The sequence below is a fragment of the Balaenoptera musculus genome, chromosome 15 (assembly GCF_009873245.2).
Source record: "Balaenoptera musculus isolate JJ_BM4_2016_0621 chromosome 15, mBalMus1.pri.v3, whole genome shotgun sequence".
NCBI classification, from domain to species: domain Eukaryota; kingdom Metazoa; phylum Chordata; class Mammalia; order Artiodactyla; family Balaenopteridae; genus Balaenoptera; species Balaenoptera musculus.
This window is the reverse complement of record NC_045799.1, coordinates 27,176,028-27,199,320: the sequence shown is the minus strand read 5'-3', so window position 1 is coordinate 27,199,320 and position 23,293 is coordinate 27,176,028. Positions and strand designations below refer to the sequence as shown.

At 46.9% G+C, this 23,293-nt stretch overlaps 1 protein-coding gene across 12 annotated transcripts in view; it reads right to left on the bottom strand.

Moving 5' to 3' along the window:
- The window catches only part of BCL2L1 (BCL2 like 1), a 52,143-nt gene that overhangs the window by 11,787 nt on the left and 17,063 nt on the right, over positions 1–23,293 (bottom strand). For 7 of the 12 annotated variants that reach the window (XM_036826183.1, XM_036826184.1, XM_036826185.1 and 4 more), the window contains exon 3: positions 10,007–10,057. The exons of the other annotated variants lie outside the window; for them this stretch is intronic. In XM_036826183.1, the coding sequence (XP_036682078.1) occupies positions 10,007–10,057 (51 nt within the window). The remainder of the gene's footprint in view (positions 1–10,006; positions 10,058–23,293) is intronic. 12 annotated transcript variants of the gene reach the window in all.

Here is a 23,293-nt window from a genome sequence, read left to right as displayed (position 1 = left end):
GATGTTTAGCTTTGGACCTCATCTATAACATGGGGATTAAAAATGTACTTATTTCACAAGAACATTGTGAAAATTCAATAGTAATACATATAAAGGGCTTAGAACTATACGTGACACATAGTAGACTTTAAGTAAATGTCAGCTATTATACTGCTCTTATTATTAGACCAAGGCTCAGCTTGAGTCTTAGAGCTTTCTCCATGGTCTGCAGGGTTTCCTTAGCTTTGTCTAGGGCCAGGCTGCTTATTCCTCACATGCCATGTTCTGTTCGGCCTCAGGACCTTTGCTCATGTTGGTCCCTATGCCGAACTCTCTCCTGCTTATCTCTTAGGTCTTAACCTACAGGCCACTTCCTCAAGGAGGCCTCCTGCTCTCCCCTTCCAAGTCTCCTTCGGCTCTCTCACCAGTTTGCTGAGCTGCTCATTTCTGACCATGAGCTCTGTCCCCCAGGCCTAGCCCAGCGCTGGGCCCAGAGAAGGTGCTGATGAGTATGGTTGACTGGTGGGAAGGGAAGAAGGCCAGTTCCCTCTCTCTTCATCCCCACCCTCATTGCCTGGCAAAACTAGGAGGAGGCCCCAAGGCACCAGGTGATTGGGCAGGGTACCTGGGGCTCCCCAGACACCAAGTTCTCCCAGGCTCATGAGAAAGTTCTGGAAAAGGCATCTTCTGCATTGTGTTGAGGCAACAGGCAGGAGGGACTAGGGTAGCAATCTACAAAAGGAACAGGGGCTTGGTCTCTGGGGCCAACCCCTCCCTAAAACTCTGCTGCTTTCTGGGGTCTATGCCTCCAAATACTCCATGGTCCAAAGCAGCCACTCCCTCCTCCTTTCTGCCCAGAGCTGCCCCCACTCCCTCATCTGGTGCTGATCAATGCTGCATGCTGTGAAAAAAAGAGCAATGGGCTGAGCATCAGCAGGTGTGGGTTTCGTGTCCTAGCTCTGTCACTGGCTTGCTTGGGGTGAGTCCATTCCGCTGTCTGGGATGCTGGGAAAGTCTGGGACTTTCCTCATCTGTAAAATGAAGGGGATCATCTCAAAGGACTCTTACCAGTGCTGCAGCATGAGGAGGATGAAAATAATTCACACACGGGCAAGTAAGTGACTACCTGTGTTCTCTCTCAGGGTATCCAAAAGATCCAATAATTTAGTGCAGAAGGTGAGAGGCAACATTCTGGAGTAGAAGAACTTGTTGCCTCCACTTTAAAGCCTGCTGAGCCTTGCCCTCAAACCTGCAGATTCCAGGGGAAAAGGGCAATGGGCATGTCTGTGACCAGGGCTAGCTCCTCAGAGGGCCAGACCTTGCCGGGCTGCGCCCCAGTGGCCTCAACCTCCTCACCCCAGCACCGCCTCCAACTAGTCCAGACAAGTCCCGGGTATTTTCAGCCACCTTTATCTGATGGGAAATGTTTGGAATTCCACAGCAGAAGGCAACGGCTCTGGAGGATTTGGGGACGGGAGCAAATCCCTGCAGCCCCCACCACATACGAATGGTCACGCACACACCCTTGTAACCAAAACCTCAGAGCTGAAGGCTCCCTCAGGGTGCATTTCCTACATTCTGGTTCCTTCTAGTCTCCCCGTTTCATCTTCACCCCAGTCCACCAGCCCCCTCAAGGTACAGAACAGCAAGATGCCTGAGACGGTGCCAGGAGAGCTGAAGTACTCTTGTAGCCATGACGCTGAGGAGGGGCCACCTGGAGGTTTGCTGTTCATGGTCAGTGCCCACAGCACCAACAAACTGCAGAAGATCACCACCACCATCACCAGGCAAGCCCAGAAGCAACTCACTGTCCCACCTGATGTGGCATGACCTGTGGTTCACAGAGATGTCTAGCTCAACCCCCACCCTAAACAGATGGAAAACTGAGACCTGATGAGGTGAAGGGACTCCCCCGCAAGGCCTCTTGACCCCTGGAGCACAGAAGTGCGGGTCCCAAGCCCAGCTCTGTGACTGTCTACTTGTGGGACCTGGGGCAAGACTTTACCTTTCCTTTCCAAGCCCAGGGGCCTGTCTACAAAGTGAGAACGCTGTCCTTACATCACAGGCTTAGCAGCAAGAATTAAATGGCTCATGGAAAGTGCTCAATAAATGTTAGCTGTTATTTTTTTATAGCTAAAAATGAATAGGTCCATTTGTGCTTCTCATGTGGTATTCTCATTATTTATAGCTACAAACAAACAAAAAAACCCCCAAAAAACAACAAAAAAACCCCAAAAACAGCTCATACTGACTCAGCCTCTGCTTGAATTCTCAAAATCTTCCAAGTAGGTGTTGTCCCCATCATTTTACCAATGAGGAAACTAAGGCTCAGAGAGCTGAGGAGACTTTGCCTGAGATCTCTGGTTACCAAGTGAGGGTGTCTGACTCCACAGCTCGTTAGATCTGCCAGCGCAATAGGACAGATGCAGAAGGATGTGACTAAGCTCTTCCTTCCTTCCCCTTTCACCCACCCACTGCCCACTACTTACTGAGGATCTTGGGCCTTGCATCAGAGATGACTTTGAGGACAGGGCAGAGGCATGTCTCTTGGTTCCCCCCGGGGGTGCCTTGGGGGTGGGAAGGACAGAGGTATGCGGATGGCTGCTCTGTGCTTCCCCACTGCCCCCCAACTCAGCCCCTGCAAGGTCAGTCCTTGCAGAGTCCCTCCCTCCCCCTGGTCATTATCTTGGAAACAAAAGCCATGCCAAAAAGCTTTGGTGGAGCTGTTAGCTGAGTTTTTAAAGACAGACCATGACCCCTTTGTGCGCTGACCTGTGGGGTTGTAGGAGGATTCCCTGCTTAGCTCTGGACACTCATTCATTCCATAAATCTTTATTAAGAGCCCACTAAATGCCAGGCACCATGTTAAGTGCTGGGGATAAAGCAGTGACTAAATTAGAAGAAAATTCCTACCTGCATAAGTTTATCATTTAACGGGAAGAGACAGGCAACAAACAAATGTCAGATGGTGATAAGTGCTAAAGAGAAAACTAAATGAGAGAAAGGGGTTAGCGAGAAACATGGAAGAGGGCAGAATTAAAACCCTGGTCAGGGAAAGCTTCTTTAGGAGGTGACATCTGATCAGAACCCTGAATGAAAGGAGGAACCGGCACTGCAAGGATCTGAGGAAAGGCAGAGGGAAGAGCAAGTGCCAGGCCCTGAGGCAGGAACACACCTGGGGTACTCCAGGAACAGGAAAGATGTCAGTATGGCTGAAGCTGAGTGAATGAGGGGAGAATGATAGCGTGGGGTCTGGCAGTAGCCAAGGGCCAGATTGTGCAGGGCCTGTAAGGCCATTTAAAGACTTGAGCCTGTCCTTCGAGTGACATGGGAACACTGCAGGGTTCTGAGCAGGGGAGGGACATGATCTGACTTTGATTTTAACAGACTCCCTCTGGTTGCTGGGTGGAGATCTCCAGGGGTAAGGGTGGAAGCAAGAGGTCTGGTGAGGAGCTGATGCAGTCATCTGGGAAAAACATGAGGGTGGCTTAACCAGGATGGTGCCAGGGAAGCTGGAGAGAAGCAGTCAGATTCAGAATTTATTTTTAAAAGTAGAGCTGAGGACTTCCCTGGTGGCGCAGTGGTTAAGAATCCGCCTGCCAATGCAGGGGACACAGGTTTGAGCCCTGGTCCGGGAAGATCCCACATGCCGCGGAACAACTAAGCCCGTGCGCCACAACTACTGAGCCTGTGCTGTAGAGCCCACGAGCCACAACTACTGAGCCCTTGCGCCACAACTACTGAAGCCCGCACACCTAGAGCCCATGCTCCGCAACAAGAGAAGCCACTGCAACGAGAAGCCTGTGCACCACAACGAAGAGTAGACCCCGCTCACCACAACTAGAGAAAGCCTGCGTGCAGCAACGAAGACCCAACGCAGCCAAAATTAAATAAATAAATAAATTTTTAAAAAAGTAGAGCTGAAAGGATTTGCTAATGGATTGGATGTGGACTATGGGAGTTGCTTTCTTCTCTGGCCTTGTTTCTTATCTACAAAAGGCAGGGGATTTTTTTCCAGCTTGATAACTATGGGAACCCTGTGGGATGAAGAAAGAGACAAAACCATTTCTGCTATCAAAGCCATTTGCTCACCTGACCTCCAGGCATGTGCAGGATCATGGAGTAGCCAGGCCCAGGGTAGGGGTGGGGATAGCTTGATTTCTATGGGGAGGGAAGGGGCATTAGAGCTGTGCTGTGTGTGTCCAGGGCCTGCTAGGCAGAAAGTGCTCAGTGAGTGAGTGAATGAGGCAATGCTAGGAGGCCAGGATGTGTGCAAGAACTTTCCAAGTCCTTCCAAATTAACAACAGGTAAGCCTAGCCTAAGGGATTCCTCTCCTGTCATTCCTTCTGCATCCATTACATTCTAGGCTGAGTGTCAAGTTCCCATTCTTCATGAATGGGAGACTCAGAGGTCTGAAATCACCAAAGCAGAATTTTAGAACTGGAAGGAAGCACAGACACATCTGGCCCACTCTATGCACAATTTTAGCTGTCACTGTTTTGGCCTTACCCATGTGTCATGATTATTATTAACATTTTTCTATCAATTGACTCACTTTTTAAACACTTAAATGTATTGAAAATTCTTAACCCATCCCCCCAACTTGTTCTTTCTGCATCTTTCCCCCTTTTACTGAATGGTAGCAGCTTCATCTGTCCAGGTACTGAATCCTGGAACACCTTGGAGTCAAGATCCTTAAGTCCTCTCTAGCTCTGATCTGTCAGCAAATTCCTCTGGATACATACTCAGAATTTATCCAAAATCCCACCACTTCTCACCACCCCCATGTCCAAGACAACATCATCTTCTGCCTGTATTGTTATAACAACCTCCTTACTGATCTCCCAGCTTCTTACTTCCCTCTCTGGTCCCTCACACAGCAGCCAGAAGGGTCCTTCTAAAAGCAGTCGGGGGACTTCCCCTGGTGGTCTGGTGGTTAAGACTCTGTGCTCCCAGTGCAGGGGGCACAGGTTCGATCCCTGGTCGGGGAACTAGGATCCCGCGTGCCACACAGCGTGGTCAAAAAATAAAAATTAAAAAAAAATTAGGGCTTCCCTGGTGGCACAGTGGTTAAGAATCCACCTGCCAATGCAGGGGACACGGGTTCAAGCCCTGGTCCGGGAAGATCCCACAGGCCGCAGAGCAACTAAGCCCGTGCACCACAACTACTGAGCCTGTGCTCTAGAGCCCGCAAGCCACAACTACTGAGCCCACGTACCACAACTACTGAAGCCCACGTGCCTAGAGCCCGTGCTCCACAACAAGAGAAGCCACCGCAATGAGAAGCCTGCGCACTGCAACAAAGAGTAGCCCCCGCTCACTGCAACTAGAGAAAATCCGCACGTAGCAACGAAGACCCAACGCAGCCGAAAATAAATAAATAAATAATTTAAAAATAAATAAATAAAAATAAATAAATAAAAGCAGTTGGACCCGAGCCTGTCTGGTCAAAACACTCCCCCGCCTTCCCATCTCACCCAGAGGAAGAGCCACAGTGTCTCGCCATGGCTCACACAAACCTCTGTCTTCTACCACTCTCTCCTCTGCTCACTCTGTTCTAGCCACCCTGGTCTCCTGTGCTCTTCCTCAAACATGCCAAGAACACCCTTCTCACCTTGGGGTCTCTGTACCTGTACCCTCTGTCTAGAATGTCCTTACCACAGATTGTTACCTGGTTTACGCCTTCAGGTCATGCAAGTCTCTCCTCACATGGCTCCTCCTCAGAGAAGCCTTTCCCAATCACTCTTTATTAAAACAAACAAATGCCAAAAGATACCTAGCCACACTCCACCCCCACCATCATTCCCTGTCTTTTTAGAATGTAAACTCCATGAAGGCAGATATCCCCAGTAGCTAGAACAGTGCTTGGCACAGAGCAGACACTCAGTAAGTATTTGCTAAATGAACAAATGGAATGAAAAGGCAACTTATATTATTATGAACACTACTATAAATAGAAAACCAGTATCAGTTGCCACAGATGGAAATCAACATAAAATAAAAACACTATTAAAAATCTTAAATGTTTATCTGCATATCAACTATAAGTTACCGTAAAGATCAATGGTACAGGTACTGATCTTGGTCCCACATCTTTACAAAGGAGATACACGAAGTCTAGGGCAGGAGAAAGCTCAGGACAAAATCAACCAGCCCATTAGAGGCCGGTCCAGAGCAGCCACACAGGTGCCCCTTCCCTGCCTTGGAACCACAGCCCCGCCCCCCGGAGTGCAGGCAGAGAGATTGAATCTCGGGACGGGTACAGCTAGGATGGACCAACAGAGCCTATCTGAGGGGACAAGAAAGCTCTCCCCTTGGCCAGGCACAGAACTGGCAGCTCTGCTGAAGAGAACAAAGGCCAAAGAGGAGTATGCCAGGCAGGAGGAGCCTCGTGGGGCTGCATCGTGGGGGACGGGCATGCATAAACCTGTAGGTGAGGTCTGCGGAGACCAGACAGCTGAGAGCAGAAATGAAAACAGGCTAGGTCCCAAAGGGTGGCAGCTTCAATCCCGTAAACACCAGACAGGCATGGGGGTTCAGGTGCAGGCCTAGGGGCCCAGCTGAGCCCAGGGTGAAGCTGAGACCTTCCCAGCCTCCTCCATCAGTGATGATGGTGCTAAGCTGTGCTGAGCAGAGGACCACAACCCTGCTACTACTAACCGCAGCAGGCATTAGACATTACGGGGGAAAGAGACAGAGACACCCTCCTAGCCCCCACATTCCAAATGGTCTCTTCCAGCACCCTCCTAAGTCCCAGCCAGCTCCGCCTACATGGGCCCTTGAGGATTTGATCCCTGTTTGGAGGGGAACATCCTTTTCCCATCCCCACAGGGCTTAGCAAACATGGCTGCAGGTGCAGGGGGTAGAGATAGAGCTGTTGTAACTGCCAGGCCAGCAATGCCTGACCTACATCTCCACGGTTGGTCGCATGCAAAGAAAAATACCAGGGATTTCCGTTGGTGTTCACCAGATGCAGCTGCCAAGGGAAGGCTGGGTCTTCTGAAGGCCTATTATGAGTTGGGCGGGACCAGTGGTGAGCTGGCTGGGATAGGCTGGGGGCTGGCCTCTAAGTTATTTCCTGGCTTTGAGGACCTCCCTAGATTTCAGAGAATCTATCAAATTTTTACCTTTTTTCTACCAAGGTCTTCCACCGAACTTCCCCCCTGCTCCCCCTTCTAGTATATCATCCTTAATAAGAATTGAGAGAGAGAGAGAAAATGAGAATGAGATTCTGTTTGGGAAAAAACTCCCCAAACTAAACAGCTGTTCTAATTGTAAACTGCTGGCATTTGGAGTGAGGTTTAGATTTGCATAGAAAAAAAGCAATTTGGAATCCAGTTTTGCAAGGTAGTATGAAAAGGACCTGGGACCTTAGTGTCAGGACGCTGGGTTTACTACTGCTCTGTGGTGACAGAGACATGTCTGGCTCTGGACATGTCAGTTAATCACCCTGGCCTCATTCTTCTCATCTGTCAGGTGTGGAGGATGGACCAGAGGATCTCTAAGGCTCTCTCTCCAGCTCCAAAGTGCTATGATCCCATCCCTAGGCCTTCCTCCAGCACCCCCGTACCCCTGCGGGGGAGCAGTATTGTATAGGGAAAAGGTAAACTCTCTTAGGTGACAAGAGACACGAGTTCTAATCCCAGTGTTGCTGTTTATTAACTCACTGTGTGGTCTTGGGCAAGTCACTTTACCTCTGGGGGCACATCACTTTCTTCACATATAAACCAAAGACTTGAAAGTTCCTTGAAAAAAGCACTATAGGAACTTCGGCGCATTATTATGCCTCCCTTATGTCATTCACCCCTTAAGAGTATGCCTGCCTCCCAAAGGGCATGTTCTTCACCTGCAATTGCCTCAACCTGCAAATCTTAAGATCCTAGAGACACAAAATGGAGGACAGGGGTTAGAATCCCCTTCTAATCCCCTTCTGTCTGATCGCAGAGCCTGTGTTCTCCCACTACAGAAATGTGGAGGTGGCACGGATGGTGGAAAGGACTTGGGATTTGGAGTCAAGACCTCAGTAGCTTCCATGGTAAGAGGAAGACCTCCTCTACACCTCCTGGCATAAACAGAGGCTCAATGAGATAATATATGAACACAAAGCAGCACTGGACAAACCTTAGTCAATGTCTCCAGGCCACCCAGCATAGAGCCCACAGTGCTCTCCCTAAGAGGCCGTGGAGGGGCTCAGAGTCCTAACTCTGACACTTATTTGCGGTGTACTCTGGGCTGATCACTTAAACTCTGAGTCTCAGGGTCCTTGTTTATAAAATGGGCATAAGACCTACCCCATAGTGCTCAATAAATGTTTGCTACGATTCTAATTATGTTACGCTTCCTCCCTCCTCTGAACTCTTCTAATCCTGTAGTCGTTTCCATTGACTTTGGTACTTGCAGTCTCATGACCTAAGTTGTTGAGAGCTAGGCCCGTACTTTATACGTCTCTTCTCTCCCATGGGAGCAGTGAGCACATGACAGGTGTGCAAAGAGCACCTGTTATACCATTGGGAGATGGGTTCTTTCTGAGGCAATATCAGTGGGGGCCACTGCCAATGATCACCAACCAATCCTCGGGCATCACACTGCAGCACACTCTTTGCTACCCTGTGCTGAATAGTGGGGACAGGGGTGGGGAGTATGAGGTAAATGGAAGCTATAGGCCCTCCCCTCTAAAGCCGTCAGTGTGAGGTGGAGAAGCCAGATGCACCACCTGGAGAGGGCACCAAGCAATACAGAAACGCGGAAGAGGCAGAGAGAGCCAAGGGGAATCCATGGACACCAGAGGGAGTGAGTGAGTGTGTCTGAGTCTAACAGATTGTATTTGGATTCTGTCCTTATTAGCATCTGACCTGTCTTACTCTCAGTTCACTAATCTGGACAATGGGGACAATAATACGTTTCCCAAGCAGGATTATTGTGAGGGTTAAAAATACGACATAGTGCACCTTACAGCACCTTGCACATAACAGGTACTTAATAAATGGGGTTATTTCTATGGGCCCCTCTGACTCAGGTCCAATAGATTGCACACCAAGAACCAGTACGACTTATGGCTCTCTATAGCAACTGGAGCTCTGGATGGAGAAAGTTCTCTTGACAGAATCCTGATTAGATTTGGAAACTCTTTCTATAGAAGGAAGGGAGGCAGCTCAGTACAGACCAGAGGCCTCAGATCAGACATATGTGGGTCCCCACTGGGGACTCCATAGCTTCCTGGCTATGTGTTCTTTTGGCCAGTTACTGTGAGTCTGATTCCTCATCTGTGTTAGACTCTAAGACCAAGTGTTACTCCTTCCAAGAGGCAGCCAGGGTGTTCTTAAAGAGCACAGAGCACAGGTGTTAGAGGATTCAAACCTGGGTTTAAATCCCAGCTCCGCAACTTCCTAGCTTGGGTGAGTGACCACAGCACACTATTTAACCTTCCTGAGCTTCAATTTTCTCATCTAAAAACCTTCCTCCTTGGGTAGCTGTATTACCAGATAATGTGCTTTTGTCTGGCACACGGTAACAATTTCACTTGATACATGAAAGTGTTATCTTTGTATCCAGAGCCTGGCACTGGAAAGCACTCAATAAATGTGCTGAATCAAACCCTGCCCAGTGGAAGGGGTGCAGGGAGGAAAGATGTTCCTGTAAGCTGGCACTGCTGCTACCAGCCCAGGTAGGTGATATCTATCAAAATCACAAGTGCACATGCCCTTTGACCCTGCAATTCCACATCTAGGGATTTATCCTCCACAGATACCCTGTAGTCATACATGGGCCAAATGACAAATATATCGGGCTCTTCACTGAGTATCCTAATGGCAAAAGACTGCAAAAAAGTGTTTACCACTGGAAACTGGCTAAATAAAGTAGAGGACGGTACCATGTATGGAATACTCTGTAGCTATTAAGAATGAGAAAGCTCTTGATGGACTGATACAGAGTGATCTCTAAGAGACACCGTTAAGTGAGAAAATCAAGGTACCAAATAGTATTTATAGCACACAACCATTTGTATAAAAACCAGGGGAAACATATGTGTTTGCTTATGTCTACAGAGTCCATTCTCCCAGGAAGGGAACTGGGTGGCTAGGAGAAAAAAGTGGGAGGGAGACATTTATTCCTTTCAAAATTTGAACCCCATGAATATATTATCTATTCCAAGAAAACTAATAAAAAGTTAAAGGGGGGGGGTTGGTTTGAGAGAGGAGAGAAGAGAGAGAGAGAAATTAATTCTCCCACGAGAAGCAGCTGGGACTCCCCAAAGACAGACCCTTTGGCCAGTTATCACACTATCAGAAAAAAAAGACGACTCTGGTATTTGCATCCTGTGACAGCAAAATAACACCACTGCTGTGTGACCAACTGCACTAGGGTTGCCAACATCTCTGATCCTTTGGCCCTAGGAGAGGACCAGGATCCATGATGAGGTCCCTCTATCCTCTGGGTTAAGTCTGTCCAGGTAGAATAACAGGGAAAGAAGGTTCTGGTTAAAGTAAAAATTATCCCTGGTAGTCTCAGAAGAAAAAAGGGAAAGGAGGGAACCTAGTCCTGGAGGGAGCCCTCTTCCCACCTTTCTTTCTTTCTTTTTTTTTTTTTAAAGAAGGCATTGGGTCTTTTTTTTTTTAATTTTATTTATTTATTTTTGGTTGCGTTGGGTCTTCATTGCTGCGCAGGGGCTTTCTCTAGTTGCAGTGAGTGAGCGGGGGCTACTCTTCGTTGCAGCGTACGGGCTTCTCATTGCGGTGGCTTCTCTTGTTGTGGAGCACGGGCTCTAGGCATGTGGGCTTCAGCAGTTGTGGCACACGGGCTCAGTAGTTGTGGCACATAGGCTCAGTAGTTGTGGCATGCGGGTGGCTTAGCTGCTCCGCAGCATGTGGGATCTTCCCGGACCAGGGCTCGAACCTGTGTCCCTTGCATTGGCAGGCCGATTCTAAACCACTGTGCCACCAGGGAAGCCCCACCTTTCTTCCCCTAAGGCCCCTACTACTCCTTCTCCTCCTGTTTTCCTTAACAATCTGCCTGCATGCTAAAAACACTCTATCAGGGACTCCTGGAAGTAGATGGAGACCCAGCTGGCTCTGTAAGATATATACCTGGCTAATAAAATATAAGAAAAGATGCTTTACCTCATAAGTAACCCTGGAAATAGTCCTTGGATATTTTTAACTTTTTATTATGAGAATATTTAAACATGTACAAAGGTAGACAGAATGATAAAATGAGCCACCATCACTCAGCTTCAACAATTATCAACTCAGTATCAATCTGATTTCATGTGTTTCAACTCTCCCTCACCTCTATCATTCTGAAGCAAATTCTAGACATAGTTTAGCATGTATTTCTAAAAGAGAAAAAAAAATCCATAATCACAATACCATTATCATATCTAAATTTGAAAAATCCAACAGAAGTCTTAGAAGGGTTTTAAATGTGATCAAAACTCTTTCCCAAAGAGGGCACCTGTGTTCAATATGAAATATTAATGCAGTGTATATAATAAGCTCTAGGTACAACTCAAGTTATAAATAATTCAGATCTGTAGATGTTTAAAACCTATCGAAATAAAGGTATTCCACCAACAAAAATACTAAGATGACACAAGAGTCAATTCCAGATCTATTAAGAACTTAAACGTGAGAGGCAAAACTTTAAAACTTTTAGAAGAAAATATAGACAAATGTCTTTAGGACTACAGATTAAGGAAGTATTTCTTCAACATAACATAAAGGGTGTAAATCATGGAAGAAAAGATTCAACTACATTAAAATTAAGAAATTCTAGCCATCAGAAGACATCATATATAAAGTGAAAAGGCAAACTGCGAGCCTATATTCATAACACATGCAGACAAAAGATTAGTATTCAGAATACGGACTTCCCTGGTGGTGCAGTAGTTAAGAATCCGCCTGCCAATGCAGGGGATACGGGTTCGATCCCTGGTCCAGGAAGATCCCACATGCCGCTGAGCAACTAAGCCCATGTGCCACAACTACTGAGCCCATGCACCACAACTACTGAAGCCCGCATGCCTAGAGCCCGTGCTCCGCAACAAGAGAAGCCACCACAATGAGATGCCTGCACACCGCAACAAAGCGTAGCCCCTGCTCGCCGCAACTAGAGAAAGCCCATGTGCAGCAACGAAGACCCAACGCAGCCAAAAATAAATAAATAAATAAATAAATTTATATATAAAAAAGATTAGTATTCAGAATATATAAAGAATTTCTACAAATCCATAAGAAAAAGGCATATGAAAAGAAAACAGAGCAAAGACTTCTACAGGTATTTTACAAAAGAAGAAACATGGTCAATAGATGTAAGGAAAGATTCTCAACTCCGTTGAGAAATGCAAATTAAAACCCCAAGATACCATCTCACACCCACCAGCTATACAAAAATTTTAAAGTCTGACCATATCAAGTATTAAGATGTAAAGCAATGGAAATTCATATGCTGCTGTTTCCAGCATAAATTCTTTCAACACATAGAGAAACATTTGGGCATTACCTTCCATCAAGCAATTCCACTCCTGAGTATATACCCTACAGCAATGTTTCCCACAGTGTGGTTCCTGGACCCGCAGTAGCGGTATCACCTGGGAACTTGTTAGAAATGCAAATTCTCAGGGCCCCAACCCCAGACATACAGAATCAAACACTGTGGTGGTGGAGCCCAGCAATCTGTGGTTTAACAAGCCCTCCAGGTGATTCTGATAAGCAGCTGAAGTCTCGGAACCACTGCCCAGGAGAGACTCTTGAACGTGTGCATGTGAGGGAGACACACACAGAATGTTCAAAACCACATTGTTTGAAATAGCAAAAGCAAGGGAACAACCCAAATAATCACTGACAGTAGAATGGATACATAATCTGAGACATAATCATACAGAGGGATATGAAAATGAATGAACTACAACTATACACATAACATCAAGGGATCTCACAATGTTCAATGAAAAAAGAAAACTGCAGATGAATACACACAGTATGATATTTAAATGAAATTTAAAAGCATGCAGAAGCATACACACACACACACACACACACACACACTAAAACTTTTTTTTAAAGGCAAGGGAACGACAGACACAAATCTCAGGAGAATGGGTAGGGTGTGGCTGTAATTGGAGGGGACACACACGGGGCTCTAAGGTATTCATAAACTGGGTTATGAGTTTACAGGTGATCGTTTTCCTATTCTTGAAACTTTACGTACGCATAAGATATTCTGTTGTATTTATGATAAATTTCTTAAAAAAAAAAAAAAAGGTATACTGGAACAGTGCATACTTGGAGCCAGAACTGCAACCACTAACTCTGGCTACATGTGTGGTGTCCAAAGAGTTAAGCCTGTTTCTCAGCCTGTGGGTGGGAGGGCAGGCAGCAGCTGGGGCACAGTGGGAGTCTCTGGCTCCAGCTGGCTCCAGCCTAGATCTGCCTGGATCAAGCACCACGCCCAGGAACTGGCACCTGTGGGGGCAGGGCCCTCTGGACAGGTGGCACCTGAAGCCCCTGATGACCTGCACATGTAAGGGACTGGGCCCAGTCAGATGGATGGCAGCCTCCTCCTTTAGGAGCCCCTCCATCTGGTAAGAAAGTGTGCTGGTGGCAGCTTAGAGATGGTGAGAAGGGGGAAGAGGGTCTGGGACTCAGCGTGGAGGCGGGGAAGGAACTGGGTGGGCTGGGCTCAGATACCAAGGGAGGCTGCTGGGATTAGCACCTGCTGAGAATGAGATTAGGTTTCTTGGGAAGGGCTCATCTATCTAATGCCCCCCAAAAGCTGTCTCCCTACAGCTTTTCTCTGCTGGACAGATGGTGTCTGAGCTGCCTCCTTGAGAGGGTGGTGGAGGTGGGGTGGGAGCTGATGCCTGCTTGGTCTTGGGCTTCCCTGTCTTCCACAATAGTAATGATCAGATACCTACTATACGCCAGGCACTGTCCTAAAAGCCCTTCACACAAATTACCCCCATTTAGTTTTCACAGCACCAGACTGCCTATGGCCTAGAGAGCAGGTTTACATTCGAGGAGACCTAGGCTTGGTATACTTAAACACTTGCCCAAAAGTCAAAGAATGAACAAACTAGGACTTGCATGCAGGAGCCTTTGCAGGAAACTACTGGCCGTGACGTCTTCCCCTTCTCATTAAAGGGCAGCAAGCTCCTTCCTGTTGCGCAGGCCAAAAACCTGGACTCCTTTTTCTCTCACATACCCCTTATCCAATCATTAGCAGATCCAGTGGCCCTGACCTTCAAATTATATCTACGCTCTGACCACTGCTCACCACTTTGGCCACATCTCCACCCTCGTACAAACCACCATCATCACCTGCCCAGCTTCTTACTGGTCTCCTGCTCCCACCTTTGCTCATATAATGAATACAGGGACTCTGGTTTGTTTACACTGTATGCCCAACCTATAGCTCAGTGTCTAACACATGGCAGGTACTCAATAACTATTTGTTAATGAACAAATGAATGAATGACCAACATCTCTCAGGAAATGACTCAGATTCAGAAGGAAAGAAGACCTGCCTAAGTGCCCGTAGCTTTCTCAGCCCAGATGACCTTTGGTACCCCAAAGCAGTGGTCAACATCCTTCCCTATTATGAAATGTCCTGGGTGTATAGCATTACCACTGTGTCATCTGCTTGTGCCTGTACACACGCACACACACACAGGGACAAAGGTGCTGGAACAGGGCTGCTTCTGATTAGGAATGAGCCTAGGGCACCTATTTCTAGGGGACCATCCCTGTACTGTATACACGTTGGTTTTTATTCTCATGAATGAACAGTCACTGGAGGGTTCTGAAGTGAAGAATGACAGGATCTGACCTCTACTTTAGAAGAATCACTGGTTGCTATGTGGCTAACAGATTGGTTGCGGGGGGTGAGGGGCGGTGTGCAAGGGCAGAAGCATGAAGGTGGCTGTAGAGTTGTCCAGGTGAGAGAGGGAATGAGCAATAGTTCTGCCCTCAGCCAAAGCAATCTTGAGAAAGAAAAACGGAGCTGGAGGAATCAGGCACCCTGACTTCAGACTATACTACAAAGCTACAGTAATCAAGACAATATGGTACTGGCACAAAAACAGAAATATAGATCAATGGAACAGGATTGAAAGCCCAGAGATAAACCCACACACATATGGCCACCTTATCTTTGATAAAGGAGGTAAGAATATACAGTGGAGAAAAGACAGCCTCTTCAATAAGTGGTCCTGGGAAAACTGGACAGCTACATGTAAAAGAATGAAATTAGAACGTTCCCTAACACCATACACAAAAATAAACTCAAAATGGATTAAAGACCTAAATGTAAGGTCAGACACTATCAAACTCTTAGAGGAAAACATAGGCAGAACACTATGACATAAATCACAGCAAGATCCTTTTTGACCCACCTCCTAGAGAAATGGAAATAAAAACAAAAATAAACAAATGGGACTTAATGAAACTTAAAAGCTTTTGCACAGCAAAGGAAACCATAAACAAGACTAAAAGACAACCCTCGGGGGCTTCCCTGGTGGCGCAGTGGTTGAGAATCTGCCTGCCAATGCAGGGGACACGGGTTCGAGCCCTGGTCTGGGAAGATCCCACATGCCGCGGAGCAATTAGGCCCATGAGCCACAACTACTGAGCCTGCGCGTCTGGAGCCTGTGCTCCGCAACAAGAGAAGCCTCAATAGTGAGAGGCCCGCGCACCACGATGAAGAGTGGCCCCCGCTTGCTCCAACTAGAGAAAGCCCTCGCACAGAAACGAAGACCCAACACAGCCAAAAATAAATAAATTAATTAATTAAAAAAAAAAAAAGACAACCCTTGGAATGGGAGAAAATATTTGCAAACCAAGCAACTGACAAAGGATTAATCTCCAAAGTATACAAGCAGCTCATGCAGCTCAATATCAAAAAAACAAACAACCTAATCCAAAATTGGGCAGAAGACCTAAATAGACATTTCTCCAAAGAAGATAAACAGATTGCCGACAAACACATGAAAGGATGCTCAACATCACTAATCATCAGAGAAATGCAAATCAAAACTACAATGAGGTATCACCTCACACTGGTCAGAATGGCCATCATCAAAAAATCTAAAAACAATAAATGCTGGAGAGGGTGTGGAGAAAAGGGAACCCTCTTGCACCGTTGGTGGGAATGTAAATTGATACAACCACTATGGAGAACAGTATGGAGGTTCCTTAAAAAACTAAAAATAGAACTACCATACGACCCAGCAATCCCACTACTGGGCATATACCCTGAGAAAACCATAATTCAAAAAGAGTCATGTACCACAATGTTCATTGCAGCACTATTTACAACAGCCAGGACATGGAAGCAACCTAAGTGTCCATCGACAGATGAATGGATAAAGAAGATGTGGCACATATATACAATGGAGTATTACTCAGCCATAAAAAGAAACGAAGTTGAGTTATTTGTAGTGAGGTGGATGGACCTAGAGTCTGTCATACAGAGTGAAGTAAGTCAGAAAGAGAAAAACAAATACAGTATGCTAACACATATATATGGAATCTAAAAAAACAAAGAAGAAAAAAAAATGGTCAGAAGAACCTAGGGGCAAGACGGGAATAAAGATGCAGACCTAATAGAGAATGGACTTGAGGATATGGGGAGGGGGAAGGGTAAGCTGGGACGAAGTGAGAGAGTGGCAATGACATATATACACTACCAAATGTAAAACAGATAGCTAGTGGGAAGCAGCCGCATATAGCACGGGGGCGATCAGCTCGGTGCTTTGTGAGGACCTAGAGGGGTGGGATAGGGAGGGTGGGAAGGAGATGCAAGAGGGAGGGGATATGGGGATATATGTATACGTATAGCTGATTCACTTTGTTATACAGCAGAAACTAACACAACATTGTAAAGCAATTATACTCCAATAAAGATGTTTAAAAAAAAAATAGCTCTGCCCTCTCACATCCCACTTCTACCTTTTTTTTTTTTTTAAATTTTTAAAATTTTGGCTGTGCTGCGTCTTAGTTGTGGCATGGCATGCGGGATCTTTCGTTGCGGCATGCAGGCTCAGTAGTTGTGGTGCGCAGGCTTAGCTGCCCCGCAGCATGTGGAATCTTAGTTCCCCGACCAGGGATCAAACCCGCGTGCCCTTCATTGGAAGGCAGATTCTTAACCACTGGACCACCAGGGAAGTCCCCCCACTTCCAGCCATTAACCAGGCTAGTTCTCCTGCCAAATGAGAAACAACAACAGCACATGCTGGGGACTCCCTCAGCAGTTTCCATTTTCAAGATAGCACCTCACTAACCCCCTCAACAGTCCTGTGAAGCAGGTTCTAGCAGTACCCAGGTTTTACAGAGAAGAAAACGGAGGCTCTAAGAGGTAAAGTCACCTGTCAAGACTCCACAGCAGACTGTCAGCATCCAAAGTCTGTCCTCTTCTCATCTGAATAGGCTGCTTCCAGCCAGCATCCATCCACAGCCTATCCAGACTCCAAACCCCAGTTCCCCTTACTCAATGGCCTTCTTTTGAGAACCTATCTACAGGGCTACCATTCACTGAGTACTCCCTGGGTGCTGCGTGCACTGCTGAATGCTGTACATGTGCTGCGTAATATTCCAATGAGCAAGTAAGCTGTCTATTGTCCTAGTCGCCTGGCCCTGAGCCATCTTATTACTTTTCTTTTTCTTTATTTTTTTCCTTTTCAGTCATTGGGTCAAGGGAGGATATCCAATAGATCATAGTGTGGTGGATGCTCTGCTCTAAAATATAAGCTGTCTTTTTTCCCCTTGACCCGACTCTACATGCCTTAAGGTCAAAGTCCACAAATAACATTTGTTTGCCCATCCTACAGTGCTGGACCTGAGCCTTGGACTTGGGCAAAGGAGATGAGAAGGGTCCGGAATTCTCGTCAAAGTCACAGGGATAAGTGAAGGTGGAGGAGAAGGATGGAGGCCCTCCTGTGAATCCTACCCCTCAAGGGCACTGTTCCTTTTAGCTTGAGAAGCCTTGAGGACACCTTTGTCCAGGAAAATGCACCTTCTAGCTCTTTAAAAGCGGGGAGCACTGTTCCAGCTAAGACCCTGCAGACAGGTGGAATGTCTGTACCCCAGCCTCGTTCTGAAGAGACTTGCAGAGCGGGAAGGAAGGGGCAATGACTTTCAGTTCCTGTTAATGTGTCTAGAAGCAGCAGCTGATTCAGCTAGATGATGTCACCTTCCTAAACCTCCTGACCAGCAGCTGAGATGGTAAAAGCAGGAAACTGGGGGACACTCAGCTGGCTAAACCCGAACATGCCTCTGGCAAAGGCCAATAGTAACCCCGGGCTCTGGGAGCATCCTCCTGAAGTTGAGCAAAAAGAGTCCTATCAGGTGAGAGGACAGTAGGTGTCCTTCAAGACCCTCATTCCAAGATGCTGCCCTAACTCTCCTTTTGCTCAGCAGCTTTCTGCATGTCCTGAACTAACAATGCTTCACTTATTTGAGGGTGGAGCACTGGAAAGAAGCCTGGCTTTTGGAGCCAGACCAATGTGGGTCTGAATCCAGGTTCCACTGTGTCCAAGCTGCAGGACCCTGGGCATGGAACTTCGTCTCTCTCAATCTCAATTTCCTCATGGAAAAGAAACTGGGGCCGATTGCCCACTCATCACACAGGCTGGGTGGGAGAATAAATGAGAAAATGGATGTAGAGTGCCTGATTTGGGAAAGGTGCTCAGTAAGTGGTAGTCGCCATTACTCCCTTTGGATCCCTGGGAGGGAGGAGTGAAAGACCCATAACACAAAGGGAAAGCAAGGCCCACAGTGGGCCCACCAGTGTCAGAGCCGAGTATCTGCGTGGGCCCAAAGTCTGGATGAGCCAAGTTCAATCTGCCTTGCTTTTCTGTTTGCAAAATCTTTGCTTCAAATCTTCCCAGGCCGGCTTGCTCCTTAATCTACTCTCGGGTCAAAAGTCACCTCCTCAGAGACGCCTTCTTGATCTCCTCGTATAAAGTTGGTTCCCTAGATACTGCATTACTCAGTTTCATTTTCTTTAAATTATTTAACCCTCTATCCGAAATCATCTTATTTGTTTCTCAGGCTAGCTGCCTCCCCAGCTCACATATATGAAAGCAGTGTCCTTGACTGTCTTGTTCATCACAGCACCCCCAGCACTTAGCACAGGGCCTGGCATGTGGTGGTGCTCAATAAACATCTGCTGAATCAACAAATGAATGAATGCACCTGGGATAGCCACAGGCGAAACTGACAAGGACCCTACACTTACTCCTCTGCTCACTGTCAGTTTTAGGTCCTGGCTCTCATTCCAGATGCTGGCATTGCTACCTGGGAATCAGTGGACCAGAAGGTGGCCAGGATGGGCATCTGTACCTGGCAATGGGATATATATATTGGGATACCAGGACTGCCGAGGAGGGCCTCGGACTCTCTCCCTGGCACTTGAGACTCCCACAAATCTGGCTCCAGCTGACCTTTCTGGCTTTATCACCTAATAAGTGATCCTTTCACACACACTCCAAAATGGCCTGCCACTCCTATGGGTCTCTTCTTGAGAGTCCATGCCAGTCTGCACAACTTAGCTCACATGGAGCACCAGCTCCTCTTTTCCCTGTCTCTGCGGTAAGTCCCAGCACAAAAGTCACCTCTTCTGTGAAGTGCTGCTCTTATTTGGCATTTAGCATTTATTGTTGGCTTTCACAAGATCTCTTTTCATGTGCATTACGTCTTTTCTAATTCAACTGGAAGTATTTCAAGGATAGAACTGGGTCTTCAAATGGCGATATCTCAATTAATAAATCTGGAAAAAAGGCTCTCTCTCTTTTTAATTTTAGTTTATTTATTTATTTATTTTTGGCTGCATTGGGTCTTTGTTGCTGCACGTGGGCTTTCTCTAGTTGCGGCGAGCGGGGGCTACTCTTCGTTGCGGTGCGCAGGCTTCTCATTGAGGTGGCTTCTCTTGTTGTGGGGCACAGGCTCTAGGCTCACGGGCTTCAGTAGTTGTGGTGCACCAGCTTAGCTGCTCCGCGGCATGTGGGATCTTCCTGGCCCAGGGCTCGAACCTGTGTCCCCAGCATTGGCAGGTGGATTCTTAACCACTGTGCCACCAGGGAAGCTCCCAAAAGGCTCTCTTTGAAACAAAGTTGGCTGGGTCCCGAAAGGGTTGGGGAGTGGGCCAGGCTCCTTCCTGCTGCACTGGCCCTTCTGGTGAAGGAGGAGGAAGATCATCATGCTGCCTCAGCCCAGGAGCCCAGGTATGAGGCAGCGAGGGAGCCAACAAATCCTGGACTATCACATGCGGTCTGGGACAATCCCAAGGTCATGTGTGTGACTGGATTTTTAAAACTCCATCATTTTCACGAATCTGGGCATAATTTACTTATCAATCATAAAGAATGATAGAAAAACTTTGCTCAGTTCAACCGGACTTCCATGCTATCTGCTTCTGTGAACTAAGCTTATCCATCTTATCATCTTCTTATCCATATTTTCCTTTCCCTTGACTCCCCCTGCTATTTTATCCTTTTGATCATATGAATTTTCCTAAGTTGCCTCCAACTCTTTGTAAAACAGAGTGAGGCTCCAATAAAATACGAGTTGGCTCCAATAAAATATGAGTTGGTCTTTTAAATGCTACAATGGTGTACAAAAATGATGTCCCAAACAATTCATTATAACAAAGATAAGTGACAAAAATAATGCATGTGAATCACCAAGTATAGTATATGGCACTTAGCATTCAAAAGGTAAGTTGAAAGAACACTCACAATTCTTACTAGCTTCTCTGGGCTGACTCAGTTTTCTCATGTGTAAAATAAAAACAACGTCTTAGGTTTATTCATTTGTTCAATCATTCATTCCAAAATCATTCACTGAATGTTTACTACCTATAAGGAACAGTTTTAGGTATTAGAGATAAAATGATGAGCCATCTTAAAGTCCTTATAATCATGGGGCTTATATTCTAGTAGAAGAGTGACAAAAACCAAATGAACAAATAAAAAGAAAATTTCAGATAGAGGTTGGTGCTGTGACAAAAATACAAGAAAGTAAAAGACTAGGGACTACCCTGGTGGCACAGTGGTTAAGAATCGCCTGCCAATGCAGGGGACACAGGTTCAAGCCCTGGTCTGGGAAGATCCCACATGTCGTGGAGCAACTAAGCCCGTGCACCACAGCTACTGAGCCCGTGCACCTAGAGCCCATGCTCCACAACAAGAGAAGCCACCGCAATGAGAAGCCCGTGCACCACAACAAAGAGTAGCCCTCGCTTGCTGCAAATAGAGAAAGCCCACGTGCAGCAACGAAGACCCAACGCAGCCAAAAATATAAATAAATAAAACATAAAAATTAAAAAAAAAAAAAAAAGAAAGCAAAAGACTAGAGGGTGATTTCGAAGTACCTTGGCTACTTTAGACCAAAGGTCAAAGAGAACCTCTCAGAGGAGGTGACCTGTGTGTGAGCTGAGTCAACTGAAAGAACCAGCAAGGCAAACACCAGGGGCAGAGCACTCCAGGCAGAGGGAACAGCAACTACACAGACCCTCAGGCAGGGGCAAGTGAGCCAGGAACCAGGAACAGCAGGAGCCCCTGAGCCACGAGTGCAGAGAGGGAAGGGGGAGTGCTGAAGGATGGAGAGGCAGCCAGTACCAGATCATGCAGGCCTTAGAGGCCTCGGTAAGGACTGGGTTTTATTCCAATTGGGTGGAGGGTTGTAAGCAAGAATGTGCCAACGGGACTTCCCTGGTGGCGCAGTGGTTGAGAATCTGCCTGCCAATGCAGGGGACACGGGTTCGAGTCCTGGTCCAGGAGGATCGCACATGCCGCGGAGCAACTAAGCCCGTGCGCCACAACTACCGAGCCTGCGCTCTAAGGCCCGTGAGCCACAAGTACTGAGCCTACGTGCCACAGCTACTGAAGCCCGCGCACCTAGAGCCCGTGCTCCGCAACAAGAGAAGCCGCCGCAATGAAAAGCCTGCGCACCGCAACAAAGAGTAGCCCCCGCTCGCCGCAACTAGAGAAAGCCCGCGTGCAGCAATGAAGAACCAATGCAGCCAAAAATAATAATAATAAAAAAAATAAAAAAAAAAAAAGAATGTGCCAAGATCTGAACTGGTTTTCAAAAGACCACTCTGCCTGCAGTGTTGGGGCAGAAGTGATTTTTTAAGGTCCCTTCTTAGCTCCAAATAGCTGACTTTTCCTCCTGTCATTATTCTAGGCTCCCACAAACCGGCTGCCAGAGCAAGAAAGATGCATCCTCCTCAATAAAGAAAGAGCAAAGAGAAGCAGTTTCTACCCCGGGCAGAAGCAAGGAATCTGTGTCACCTTGTTCTGCAGGAGATGGAGGGAGTGGCCCCATCAGGGAGGGGTGGGAATCCCAGCTTGGAAAACATCCCCAAGCCACCTGTATTGTTTCTGCCTCCTGTGTGGAAGTTTCTGCCATGACACAGTGCTCTGGAATGCTCTCCCCACCCACCCCCCCACACCCAATCTTCCGTTTACAGAGGCAGAGTTGTACTTTGCATTCCTCCCAGGATTTAGCTCAAATCTAGCCTACAGGAAATGGTCGATAAAGAGCTATTGACTGATTAATGAAGAGAGGGAATATTCTCAGCCATTAGGCAAATATTAATGAGTACTATGAGTACTATGTTGGTCTCTGGGGATACAAAGTGATTAAGATGGGTTTCTTGCCTTCACTGAGCTCAGAAGTCAGCAGATAGACCAAAAACCACAGACAGCTACAATGCTGGGTATAAGAGTAACAGCAGCAACATTTACTAGGCCCTCTTTATCCACAAGCAGAACACTGTGGGCTTTGGGGCCAGACTAAGGTTCAAATCACGACTTTACCACTTACCAACCTAGCATCTTTGTACAAACTCCTTAACTTCCCTATGCTTCACTCTTCTCCTCTGTAAAATGAGAATTATAGTAAGAATGCCTACCTCAATGGTACTGTTTTGAGAATTCAATGAATTAACACATATGAAATACTTAAGGGTAAGTGCTCTATAAATGTTAGCTATTATTAAAATTACTGGGCTTCCCTGGTGGCGCAGTGGTTGAGAATCTGCCTGTCAATGCAGGGGACACGGGTTCGAGCCCTGGTCTGGGAAGATCCCACATGCCGCGGAGCAACTGGGCCCGTGAGCCACAACTACTGAGCCTGCGCGTCTGGAGCCTGTGCTCCGCAACAAGAGAGGCCGCGACAGTGAGAGGCCCGCGCACCGCGATGAAGAGTGGCCCCCGCTTGCCACAACTAGAGAAAGCCCACACACAGAAACTAAGACCCAACACAGCCATAAATAAATAAAAATTAAAAAAAAAAAATTACTGTAACATCTGTGCCA